General features: G+C 36.6%; 1 protein-coding gene across 1 annotated transcript; it reads right to left on the bottom strand.

The window, feature by feature from the left end:
• Nucleotides 1-1,056: 1,056 nt before the first annotated feature.
• LOC139144468 (uncharacterized) lies at nt 1,057-8,805 on the bottom strand. Its single transcript, XM_070715167.1, has 11 exons — nt 8,710-8,805; nt 8,346-8,446; nt 7,845-8,030; nt 5,472-5,540; nt 4,920-5,040; nt 4,354-4,500; nt 3,865-4,091; nt 3,210-3,259; nt 2,905-3,031; nt 1,909-2,006; nt 1,057-1,189 (listed from the first exon to the last, which is right to left on the bottom strand). The coding sequence occupies exons 2-11, from the start codon at nt 8,439-8,441 to the stop codon at nt 1,057-1,059; spliced, it is 1,254 nt and encodes a 417-aa protein (XP_070571268.1). The 5' UTR covers nt 8,442-8,446; nt 8,710-8,805.
• Between the last annotated feature and the right edge of the window lie 5,057 nt (nt 8,806-13,862).

Here is a 13,862-nt window from a genome sequence, read left to right as displayed (position 1 = left end):
GAAAAAAGTAGGACGAGATTATTGTCAAATCGGTGCACAATATCTGTAAGGTTAAGTTACTCTTACAATTGCCCGTCGAAATTGTGAAAGGATTTGGAATAGACAGTCGAACTAATTTTACTTTTGCCGATAATAAAACCAGTAACAACGTACAAATGCGGAGGATGTATAATGTAGCGCCATAATCTTGTATCCTTGGAGAAAATGGTGCTGTTTATTTGATTTCGGATGAGTATGTCATTGGAAAGCGGTCAACAATGGTGTTATCAAGCCTGTAACGTATGTTACAATGTGTCGGAGCTGGGCTACGTTTTGTCTGTATATGTAAAGAATCAGTTAAAGAATCATCATGATATTTGCACCCTCGAAGTTTTGTAATCACGTCTGATTCATCAAAGTTAGAAAATGAAGATATCATTATGATAATCTTAACTAAGCGACTTGAAACCCGACGGCATTACCCCTTGAAGGTTTATCAGGGGAAACGAATTTGAAAACTGATATTTCATTAATGATAAATTCACCTCACTATGTCTTCATTATCCGGTAGATGATTACCATATAAGGAGACAACCACAACCAAGGGTAGTATCCACCCACTGAGCAAAAACAATGTTCTAAAAAAATTATAAACACATCATATTGACACATTGTTATGATGTTCATAAAGGTATTTAATTTGTAACAGTATGTGTAAATCCTACTTTCCATTGGTTCAGTAGAGAAGATGTTTGCATCATACACTTGAAACAAAAATCGTTCACTATAAATACAAATTCAACACTGATTTCGGTCCACGTACCTGACAACAATCCGACGACAGACGAATGCCAAACGCAGTAGCTGTTCAATGCCCATGTTCATTATCCAACAACAGTTGCTCAGAATCGAATAATTCATAGCTACGGTCAAGACTTTGCAAGTATCCTGCGGAGGAAAGAACAACAAATAAAATATCGAACAGCCAAATTTGGCTAACCTAGGTAAAACAGTGAAGACAATTATCATTGTTGGTCAAATTTCCACACATTGGAAGAATCAGGTAAGTGAACATTGTTATATTGACTTATAACATACCTGTTGCAGGCTGGTCGTAGCTTCCATGGATGATGCAATGCAAATTATAAGTGTATATGATTCAAGGGACAGTATTGTTTGACCCAACACAAAGTAACTATCCGATGATAACCTGTGAATAAGCAATACAAAAAGCAAATCAACAGAAGTATTAACCTTTATCAATAAACCATTGTTCAGCTTGAAGCGCCCCGTGGACAGAGATACCGTACTCCAAATAACTTGCTTTAAAGTTGCTTGTATCAAATTATTTTGTAGCCCATATGGAAAAAATGACGTTTTCACGTTCTGATTGTTTTTGAAAATTGAACACTTTTGTCTTATTGAGTTTAAATGGGACATAGTGTCCATTTTGAACTTCAAATGTTTGCATGACGACCTCTTTTTATTCTTGATTCTAAGCACAATAACGGCAATGGTTTTATATTTCCAAGTAGTTTTAATCAGTGACATGATACGCTGATGTATTTGATGTAATACCGCAGCACTGGGAACCTATTATCAATAAGGCAAAAGTTGCTGACAATATTTGGAAGGCGAAAAGCGCTTGCTGAAAGGCACACAAAGGACTAAAAATAACTGGTAAAATCAACCAAATGTTAAGTGTAAAAAGGACAATAATATAGGAAGAAGCCAGCAACAGAATTTCTGAATTATATTGATTTATAATTCATGCTGTTGACTGCAGGATGTGTCGACTGAGCAAATTTTTTCAATGACATAGATATTTAGCGGCGCTCCGAAAGATCTGGATATTCTTTTTTCAGAATTGTTTTATGATGCCACGTAACCTGTATATCAGATGCCTAAAATGAGTTGATAAACACTTGCCTTGCGGAAGAAATCACTACTAGGGCTGTCGTAATCAGCAGCGTCGACACACCACTGAGAATTGCCGTCACGGTTTTGTTAGCAGACTCCAAGAATGTCTTCAAAAGAACAAGACAGAAAGCAAGGTTTACTTTCTCTTCAATCTTACAACTAGTGTATACGTACAAAAATAGTTATCTACATTTAGGAGAACAAAATAACAAACAAATATTATAATTGCAATTTATGGTTTCCCCGCTTTTAATTATTACAACCGAATGTTAATACATAATTAAATTATATCATGCTTCTATGCGTCATTCTAATTGGACGAGAGCTCATTCCACCTGGCCTCTAACCAGATAGAGGGTTAAAACGGAAACCAATAAAAGGGAGGCCATTAAGCTAAGATTGAATTTTTTGGATACTAAATAAATAATATGAATAAATGGTTAATTTACTAATGCGTATTTTGTAAATACAGGAGTAGACGTTTTCATCCATGTTTTAGAAATGCCTTACAATATTTTAGGCACTTTGCCATATATTTACTGTCACTTTTTGTCGTCTGCGTGTGTTGTCGTTGGACACTGGGTGCGTGTATTTTCAATGTAATCCAAACTTATAAAAATGCTTGGTCTTGGGTGATAAATTTCCGAAGTTTGATCTCTCAGACGTACATTTCCTGCACTCGGGGCTTCAAGTTAAGAGAATAACCCAATAAGACGACATAGACACACAAGGTGATGTAATAAAGTAACAATAGCCCCCGCCGCAGTCGAGTACACTCGAGAATTTGGTACAATAAACTTCATGTAGCACTCGCCTATCGGCTCGCGGATTTTGCGGTTCTGGAACAGAAAAAGTTGTACTTTGCGACATGATTTTCTTTTCTTGGTTTTCTTTAAAGTATGAATACTATACTTACCTTAATAAAACAGTTTTATCTACGTTTTCCCAGTAATAAGTCATTTATTTTAAATACATAGTTTACTCAAGGGGCAGAATGAAACTCACCATGGGTTGTTTCCCCAAACTCATTATAGCACAAATTGTTCCTGGTTCTTTACACCCGCATACCACGTATTCGCCAAATTCATCTATTCCTTGATGAAGTAAGTGACAAATCGAAGTATCCCAGATACTGCGTCGTAGTTGTTGTACAAGACATTGGAAGAAGAATAATTAAGCAAAACGTTATGTACATCATGTAAACAATCATTAAGCATATCTCGGTAAAAACGACTTGGCGTTTTCAGAATACATGCATGTTAAGCTTAAACTATCGATGTGTTTGTCAAGGAAGTCATTTTCATACCTACCCTGTGTGGGGGCCAATGTCCGCAGAGGAACAGCGTGGGTTATACGCTTCCTGTAAAAATCACCGCAATATATGGTTAGTGTGTTAACGCAGGCTCTTCGTTAGTGTTGATATCTCACGTGGATAATTGTAAGCAACCCTTCGTTGGTAAGCGCTTCTTTACAATTTGGTGTCGTTTGCTAAATCACAATATATCGGAATAAGACCTACTAGTTTCGCGTGCACAATAATTCAACCATTATTTCTCAGCACTCCTAAATTTGGTGCAAAAATTTCAGAAGGGTCTAACTTTAAAATTGTTCGCTGGTTTTTAGAGTATGTGAAACGGCTCTGACTAATCAAAAACTGACAAAATATCATTGTCGCTCAAATTATTAGACTTACCTAACCCTAGGTTACCTAACCCTCACGGATGTTTTTGCAGAGTGATAAAAGTTGAGATATTTTGTTGAAACAAAGCAGTCCTCACACGAAAGCAAAACATAAACCTTCGATTTTAAACATTCTTTATACGAAGGATACGTAAACCTGAGCGAGACAAAGACACATCATTAAAGTGCGACCAAATATCTTATTATGGAAAAAAAGACAACTTCTTTCAGGGAGCAGTAACGCAAGGATGATGATTTAAAGTTATAGAGCCATAACGTAATTACCTTTTCCTTATATAATCTAATCATGGCTAAGTCGTCAAGGTTGTTCAAAACGTTTCCTAACTTAGGATGGACTGACACTGCTAAAGCAACCGTGTTCACTGCCTTCACAATTTTCGATGTTGTGATGCTTTTCACCCAGGTCCTTTTCGCCTGACGTTGTCTGAAGTCTGCCGGTAACACGCTTCCCATATTCCGACAAACGAACATCACAGTGGCAACTGGTATGTCTGAAATATAGTGTATCCTTAATATTGGATTTCGGTAGGTTTTTTCTGTAATTGTCCTGAGGCATGAAAATCCAAAAATGTACTGTTTACAGTGTGGTATAACAGTATAATCAGCTTGCATATAATGTTTAAACTATCATTTCGGTGCGCTGAATGATTCGTATCTAAACTTTCGTTCATTCATCCAAAAACTGGCATTTTGATGAACCGAAATTGTCTATACGTGTCCTTATGATCAGTTTTTTATAAGTGTAACTGGTACCTGAGATGTTTGTGCGAAATTGCTCTATGAATTCACTGGACAATGTCACAGTATCGTGTATCGCATAGGTGTCATTGCTAATATGAGCGTATTTCTTTCGTCTCTTTACATGGTCAGATCCAGACCGAACGAAAGAGCCAACCAGATCTGTAAGTGAAAACCATCAATAACGTTGTTAAGTAGAAATCCACAACTATTTTTGCATACCTTTTTAAGGTAGACCATGCATTAGAAATCATTTATTCTGATGTCAAAAATTCAGAATAAGAAATTAATAGGAATATCTGTCAGGTTTCTAAAGCATATCATTACTTCAAGATCTTAAAAAATGTACAATGAAATAAACCATTGCATTTTTGGTTGTTATTATACACGCAAAAAGGGATCGGGAGAATTCAGCGACCTTTCAGAGACTGGATCCCATACTGTCATTAAAAGAACCAATTCGTAAGCATTGACGCGCTTGAGTAATTTTTGCTTATTCTTATAGTTGTCTGCAATTTTTCAGGTATGTAAATGCTATTTGAGAGGTAACGGACAGTAAAATAATCAACTTAAATACATACCAACATTTTTGCTTTGAAGAAAGATATCTCTGCCTGTTTGTAACATGTATAAATACACGGTGGCACCAAAGTGTTCCAGAGACGATAGAATAGTTACTGCACTGCCTTCGGGTCCATAATTCTATGCGATGAAAGGTAAGGTTGACATTGTAAAGTTAGCCGTAGCAACGACTCATTTAGAGCTGGGGATTAACAGAAACACAATAAACAATGGGGACAATAAAAAATCTCATTAGTGTTTCAAATAAAAATGGGTACGTACTTATGCCTGAATTAAAACAGTTTGATGTCTACCAAATAGTGCAATGAACATAAGCACGGTTTTTGATTCAAAGTATTATCCTAGCAGTGCTGTTGGAAAAAGGAAACATGCCGCTTTTATCATACTTCTTGCCGTAGATCACTTAACTCATCCTATTCACGACATCGTTTACATTGAACAAACTTGCTTCTTGTGTCTACCAACCGCAGATGGACAGATCAACAGTGCTTCAACAAATTCTTATTATATGCTTATTGTTCTTGACTTCAACAATGCCAATTTTGTCTTACCCCGTAAGTTTGCTTCCATTGAACTTGAACGTGGAGATTAAGGCTTTGGCTACAGGCGTTGAGAAAGTTCTAATAAGACAATTACAAGATGATATTTTCACAATTACCTAAATTGTAAATTATCTATTGTGTTATCTTGTCGACTATCGGATCAATACAAGACTTCTTGACACGTGAATACAAATTGATGTTACATATAGTCCACCGACAAGTCAATACTGGCACTCTTTGCGTATATGTAAATATCTTTACCAGAAAAACAAAAAACAAAAAAACAAGTCACTGACAATAACATAGTCCCCGCTTGTAATTCGGAATTTGCCAGTAGAGAGAACTAAACTGAAGTTTATATGATCAACATGAAAAACGAAATGAGTGTACGAAAGACCTATCTCCGACTTATGCTCATTAGATTGTACTACAAACATCAGTATGAATGGCGTTGGGTTATGTCATTTTACCAAATTGGACAGAATAAGGTATGCCATTAATTAACTTACTCTTGAAATGTCAAAATTCAACAAATGTACAAGGAACTTTTTCAGGCACGCCTTGTTAATGGCTCTTAAAATAAATATACAATCAGAATTCCAGATATGACAAAAACCTATGTTCACTTCGGAGGAGATGTGCTATAGCTATTTAAACTGCCAATATTTTGTACTGTCAACATCTGCACCAAGTTTCATTGGATTTAGCGCAACCATTCAGGATATAAATCGGTAATTAAAAACACTCTTGCCCTGTTTAGAGACCAAGTTTTACTACAGAAAACAATGAGGTTGGTCCATACCGTGATGGTGAAAATGTAATGCCAATCTAGACTAGTACCTAATTATGGAAATTCATTAAACAAGTCAATTAGTAATAAATCGACAAGATGTTGCTAAATGTCATTGCATTTGATTAAAACGTAAGATCAACATATTCACAAAATTTCATCAAATTACCTGCAGTATTTCTGGACTCATCACTTTAATTGCGAACGATTACTAAATAGTCAAATTAGCAACTAACGGATATGATACTGCTAAATGTCATCTATGCTATTAAAGAACTAAGAGGTCAGCACCTGTACCAAGTTTCATCAATTTTGATGCAGTATTTCTGGACATATCACACTAATTAGGAACGTTCATTGAATGCTCAAATTAGCAATACGTAACACAAAGGTGCTAAATATCGCGATGCAAGCCATCACAACACTGTATGATCAACATCTGTACTACAATTCATCAAATTTGATGCAGTATTTCTGGACATGACACACTAGGCATGAACGTTCATCAAATATGTAAATCAGCGGTTAAGTGAGTTGATACTGCTAAATGTCTTTGTACATTATTACATTACTGAGAGTTCAACATCCGTACCAGATCTCATTAAATTTGATGAAGTTTTTACGGACATAGTACAGTAAATAGGAAAGTTCAGTAAATACGCAAATTAGCAATAAATTGACAAAATGCGGCAAACTGTCTTTGTACACTTTAGCAGCACTATGTGGTAGAAATTTGTATCAACATTTATTGAATTTGCTGCTATTTTTTGCACTGTTTTGAAAAGCTTATCAAATATTCAAATTAGCAGTTCATTGTCATGATACTGTTAAATGGCTTAGAACACTGTTACAGTACTGAAAGTTCAACATCTGTACTACGCTTCATTAAATTTGATGCAATATTTCTGGATATACTACACTAATTAGGACAGTGTATCAAATGTGAAATGAGTAATTTTTGACATGAAACATCTAAATATCTTTTTCCACGGTTACAGCTCTTGTATATCAACATCTGTTCATCAGATTTGAGTTGGTATTTCTTGAAATGTCAAGAATGATTCGAGTGTCTTTGCACATATACATTGAGAAGACTCTAAGGTAATTTCGGATTGAGATTCAGACAATACAGGTCTGAATACCTTCAAAATTTTGGATTCAGATTCAGGGGATGTAGCCCCAAAAAGATAAAAAAAAACATGAATCCTTGGGGCCAAATTTGATTATTTTGTGAAAGCAAGTTGTGCATTAAGATACCATAGGGTATGCCAATTTTTTAAAAATTACTTCTTCTTGTTTGAGAAAGGGCTAGTGACGGACGCACGGGCGAAAGAACGGATGGACAGACATGACCTAATCTATAAGTCCTCGCTGGACGTCATCCACGGGGACTAAAAACATACAAAAAGGCAAACTAAGAAGGATGCGTCCGGTCTCTGTCCTAGGGTACGACGCAACTTTCCTCAGATTTATGAATGACGAATAACTCAAACGAAAATCAGAAGATTGGTTATTAAAATAGCTCCGGTAACGTCATTTGCCAATAAGCCCATTTGACTTTTGTAAGGGTAAACCGATAAAATCGACCATACCTTGATTAGTGGTAGAATATCCATCCTACTTTCGTTCCCATTTAAGAACTCATTATGGGCAATCGTTGACAAAATGTCTCTGGCCACTAAGAGGTCACCACCATATATCGTTTCCCCAATTTTAAAAGATTCAGCCAAGGTGTTTAGAAGGTCTGTTGTCTTGACAATATCTTCCAAAACGCTGTCCTGGAACGAAGCCCGCGAAACGTAATATAATAAATGAGCTGTTATCATAAATGTGTAAAATGAACAGCAAACGTCACGGCAGGCTTTATCCAACTCAGAAAGACATTTTTGGACCAGAGGCTCCGGTAATGCTTTTCCAATCCAATTTGTCTTAATATATTCAAATGATACACCTTTTTGCTGTACCCTTGTTAAACATTAACCAAAAAGAACACTTTAAGGTTCAACAAACAATTCATGACTTTATCTAAATAGCCGTTTGCTTAGCATGAGCGTTAACACCATGATTGTGGCATTGAATGCTTTGTAACTCACATTTAATGACCTGTGAAGTTCTGTCATGACGTCCCTTACACAGTATGTTGTGTCTGGCACTGCCCACTCACCATGCTCATCACACTGTCGTCTCATTATTCCTGAAAATGGGATATATTTGATTACTTAGGTCACAAATGACTTGTTATAAATAATGTCGTTGTTCAGCTGTAATATCAGTCTTGAACAATGACGTACATGGATAATATGGTTGGTTTACTGTGTAAACTGTGCAGTTGCATAGCTACCATTATTGCGCATGGTGTACGAAAACAACTGTTGGACGACAGTTGGATTTGGTCATCGCGTCATAACGGCTGCCTAAAAATGCCTTTATACTTGGAAGAAAATGTAATATGTTTACCATGCCCTTGTGGACACTGCAACCATTCAGTGTATTTGTTGACAGGCGTTTCCTTCCATTCGATATTCCAAATTTTGTCTTGATCCGAAACACAAACTTTGCCTGAAATGAATGAAACTTAGTTATTTTGGAACATGCCCGTTGAACATCTTCTATTCTTGTGGTTTTGAGATTACTTCTATATTTTCTCCCGTCGTCATCAGATTAAGGCCTATTACTTATTTATATACAATATATTGTAAAATACATGAAATCACAATATTGACCTTGAAAATCGATAATTATCCCAAAAACTATTAATACGAAACTGATGAAAGAATTTATTTCAATTTACCGGCATTTTCACGTTTGATGAAACTTTCTGCCATAGAAAGGCTAGACACGCAGAATGCGAATTCGATGTCCAGAACGAAGCCATTCTTACATTTACACTCAAAGCTGCCCACTGTGTTAATGCAAACTGCGTTGGGATCGCAGATGGGCTTTGGTGTTACTGTTTCACATTCGTTGATATCTGCAATATAAACAGAACTTACTAACTTTGAAGAATTATTTAAACTCCAATGTACGATATTGAGAATGCCCCAGAAGAATGTTGACATAACTCTCTTGTACTTCATGTAGGTTATTAATTTGTGGATGATTAGCGCTAGCAATGAAACAGACGAAGTTAAGTTAAGTCAAGCGTACACCTAATTACTGTTGTGAAGCTAATTGCCATGCCAACATCGTTACAGACTAATAACTATGCAGCTGATGCCTTATTTGTTGACATGCTGTAGCTCATTAGTAACATTTAGGTAACAATTGTCCTCGTACGCCTAGATGCCAATCGTGTACAATATTTTTCATGCTGGACCTGTAACCGATTATTTATATCAAGCTGCCTACTTTTTATATAAAATTCGAATACGACTGTAAAGGAAAACAACAACAAAATTAACGGGGCTAAAATGTATAACATGCCGTAAGTGCATTTCTGTATCACACGCTCTGAAACAGCAATACACAAAGGCCTCCCGTGAAACCTTAATTATCAGCTAATTTCGTGTTGTGCCTGTCGGAAAATTGTTATTTAGTAGTAAACTTCATTAGAGTAAAATGACATAAGTATTCCCAATAGGAAATGTTATCTTTTAGTTTGGCCACATTCATCTAAATCAAACGCGATGTTAAAACTTTAAATATCAAAGATTTACTTTAAAAGTCAATGTTCTCGGTGCCTGGCTATGCATTAGTAAAAATGATGTGTGTTCCTGCCCATGATCGTTCTGTCAACAAATAAAACCACCTTAAATATGCAATGTAGAAGTATGTCAGTCGTACGCCTGGTTTTCAATTACTTGACACCATATTCCTAAAACCAGCATACTCTCCAATTGAGTAGTAAAGGTTAATGACCAATGGTCATTCATTACTAGTCTAGGAAAACCATTGTATAATCACAAAAGAAATAATAATGTGTTCCCAAAAATATAGTGTCTTTACATTAAATTACAGCGTTCTGCACGAAGTGTGAAAATACTTTATATTCGAGTGTGTTTATTATCTAAGTTGCTGTCAGGAATATTCTAGTTTTTTGATAAACACGCGACTTTCAGGAATTCTCAAAAATATTTAGAATAACTACAACATTCGTTAAGACAGCTCATACCTTGGCACATTGGTGGAGATGGCAACCATTTTCCGTTGTAACAACTTGCATAGTCGTGATCCTTTTGATAACCAATTCCACAGATAAAGGAAATCTGCCCACCGTGCATTATCTCAACCCGCATCGCATGGCCATGGTATGCTGTACCCGGAAAAGAAAGTATCGCAGAGTCTCCGTTCGTTTCATACAAGCATGACTGTCTTGTAAATTGACTAGGAGCTGATTTGTGAAGATATGTAGTCGTAACAGGTTGTTCAGGATCTGATAGGGTCGACGCCCCTTCTGTTACCGCTGTCCTTATCCCACCAACAGAACTCACTGTGACGCCTTCCGCTGTCGTAACAGTCCTATTTGATGAAGTATCTGGTGTAAAATAGGAATTGCAACACGGCATATACTACAATTAAAAGTTCAAAAAAAAACAAACCATACAGCATGCACGATCACCCAACAGGAATTCGTTTTTGAATGTTCGTGTTTTATGGGGTCTAGCGAACTTAGTGTCACCTTTGACAATACAGGTGTATCGTATCTAGTAGGATAAATACTAAGAAAACATTTGCGCACATAAATACACGCATACCAAATGCACAAATGGAAGACGAATGCTATAATTACTTTTCTATTTCGAATGATCTGTAACTCAGGAACCAAATGCGTTTTTCAGTGAATTGCGCTTTTAATATGTATCCTTCACTAGATCGACTAGATCGTCGACCAATTTGGAATTCTGTTGTCTAATTAATTATTTGTTTTTCACTTTGAACTAGTGATATAATAATTTTAATGTACGACTTTCGACTACCTTAATCGTATTGAACTGTTTTGTTTTCTGAATAAAGAAACAGTTAGGGAAAATCTGACACATTTAGAGCGCCCTGTACATTTATAACTTTGGAATATCCGTCTAGCCCGCAGTGGTTTTGGTTTTGGATAGGGTTAGGAAAGGTGTTGGAGGCTGATAGTCCAAAAGATTGATGTCTTGGACACCCTTGCACAAAATGATAATGCTTAAATATGGTTTGTAAACTTATGACAGTAGGTTTTGTGTCATTGATCTCATAGTGTCGACCCTTGGCAGTCTCTCGCGCAACGGATAAATAACTCAAAAGAGCGTTGTTCGCTGTTAAAAGATATCAATATCTGTATACTCACTTAATTCTTTTACACATACAAACTCATGCTGTTCGCTGCAGCGTATATTATACCATTTTCTGTCACTCCTCCTTATTGCAACACATAAGCTCCACCATTCTACTTCTCCAAAATACTACAATGAAAATTGCGTTCGTACCTTAGTTTATCGACTTCGGAACACGATTACATAGTTAAAGTCGGAATATGAAATTGCAGCTCGTCAGTAAGATTAATAAACGCATTTGTACAGAACATCTTCTTAGACTATTACTTATCAGAAATTATCTGTCATGCAGGTATGCCTAAAATTAGGTTTGTAAATTGGGCTGTTTTCGCCCAGTCGATCAAAGTCCATTCATATATATCATTCTAGGCATAAATATGAATCTTTAACAAAAGTGAATCAGGAGGCTTCGTTAACTTGACTTTGCAAAATGATAAGTTGCGTTTTGAATGGCGTTGTCCTGTGTGCATGGAAGAAGAATCTCGCTCTACTGGCAGCATTGCCTGGCTAACAGAGTGAAGACAATCAGTCACCACTCCAGCCGTAACGAAACTTGGTGGCTGGAGCCCATTATAAAATATATTACACAGGAATGTCCGAGGTCCGAATGAGACTGATTATCAGGTAAACGAGTGTTATGCACTTTGTGGTATCAAAATCGATGTTGCCATGGTTCAAAACACGATTCCTTCATGATATATCTAAAGGTATTGTGATCAGAAGAATAGGAACTACCGATGTTGTGACGACGGAATGATCATCGTTGCCGTTACTTACATTCCCGACATACCATTTGCCAATTTTGTTCCCTTGTGTCATGGCCTGTTCCAGGCTATACAATGATGCATCACTACCTACCGCTACCAGGCGTGACATCAGTGTTACCTCGCACTGTTTTTTAGCAGATAGCCACATTTTGGCGTGTTCGCTGAAGAAATAACACACAGCCAGCGTATCCACTGACACCCATCCGTTAGGGCAATCTTTGGGTGAGTAAAAGTAAAATTGAAGTGTATTGGAAACAGTTTCAACCTATAAACATGCCTGATGTTAATGTAAAGCCGGAATGAACATATTCCTCCACTACAATATTTCAAAAAAAATCCTGATAGAAACGGAGATTCATTAATTGAGAAGTTGGGAAGTTGCTGGCACTGTAATTGCCTAATACTCCATACAGATATTACCAATGCATTTATTATTGATTTTGTAAGATGAAGGCGAGTTTTGGACTTACCAGGACTAGCGTCTTTCTCACAGATGAAACGATTTTTTTCATCACAAGCAGTAATCACGAACCTTTTCAGAGCATTCCATCTTTTATACATTATACAGTTTTTACTGAATGAGGCCAAGCTTCGTGCGTGTCTTCTTGTGGTAACGGATATACAGTTCCATCAACCCAACGCCATTGTGACTAATGAAAAGATCGTGTTACCAAATGAAATTAATTCCACTGCATTGTGCAGTGCATATAGCCTCACGCAACGGGTTGCACGTAGTGGATTACTGTATGATACGTGTAGAAATTCTATGTAGCTTCAAAGTGGTTCATCAGAATACATATTCACACTGTCTACCGAGACAGAATGAGATGCCCGTCTCCAAATAAAAACGACCTTCTAAAACTCATTTAACAAAACTAGAATCTTGAACTATTTACGTTCACGTCCTAGGAGGCTCTTGCGTTGTGTCTTATCGAACATACTGTCATCAGTTTTTGGCTTCATTAATCTGTCAATAATGTTCAAGAATTGCAATATGCCTGTGGTGTCATCCGCTGTAAAGTCAAACGTGGATGTCTAAAGCGTACTAATTCGATTGCCAAAACATGGAATTGCTGTGTGACGTCTGTCTGCACCGTGCAGTCATACTGTCTACAAGGTTGTGAAACATGTGAAGGCCCTATATAATTCCACGGATTATCTAATGATAGGCCTACTTATACTTATGTATTTCTTGAGTTATTGACCTGCATGTCAGACAACATGTTAATGCATAATATAATATTTATTTATCATTGTTTAATTGTTTCTTTCTTTGTAAGCCTTTTTCCAGTGAACTGCTCCTGTTTTTATGCATGTAAGCAAGCAGAATGTCCTTTAACGCAGCAGATATTACTTGAAGTGTAATTATATATGGACATAGCGTGATTTCTGAAGGTAATAATTATTTGATCTGATTACAATATAACTTTCAGGTTTGTTGGAATCTGTTGTGAATGAGAACATGTAGTACGACCTGCGCAAACGAAAGGTCTCTGGATCCAAGGAACTCTCACACGTCAAATCTTATTGTGAATTGTACTTATAAAAGCAGAAAAAACTTCTCTTAGTATACACTTGCCAAAAAAACTTC

Source organism: Ptychodera flava, chromosome 11 (genome assembly GCF_041260155.1).
Source record: "Ptychodera flava strain L36383 chromosome 11, AS_Pfla_20210202, whole genome shotgun sequence".
Taxonomy (NCBI): Eukaryota; Metazoa; Hemichordata; class Enteropneusta; family Ptychoderidae; genus Ptychodera; species Ptychodera flava.
The sequence above is the reverse complement of the archived record's forward strand: the minus strand, read 5'-3'. Positions and strand labels throughout refer to the sequence as shown.

Bases quoted from the DNA above. Each gene is read 5' to 3' on its own strand.
- LOC139144468 (XM_070715167.1), bottom strand. From the start codon at position 8,441: ATGAGACGACAGTGTGATGAGCATGGTGAGTGGGCAGTGCCAGACACA. The intron at 8,031-8,345 runs GTGAGTTACAAA...GCTTCGTTCCAG, and splicing joins AACTTCACAGGTCATTAAAT to GACAGCGTTTTGGAAGATAT. The intron at 5,541-7,844 runs GTATGGTCGATT...TTGTCTTATTAG, and splicing joins ATATTCTACCACTAATCAAG to AACTTTCTCAACGCCTGTAG.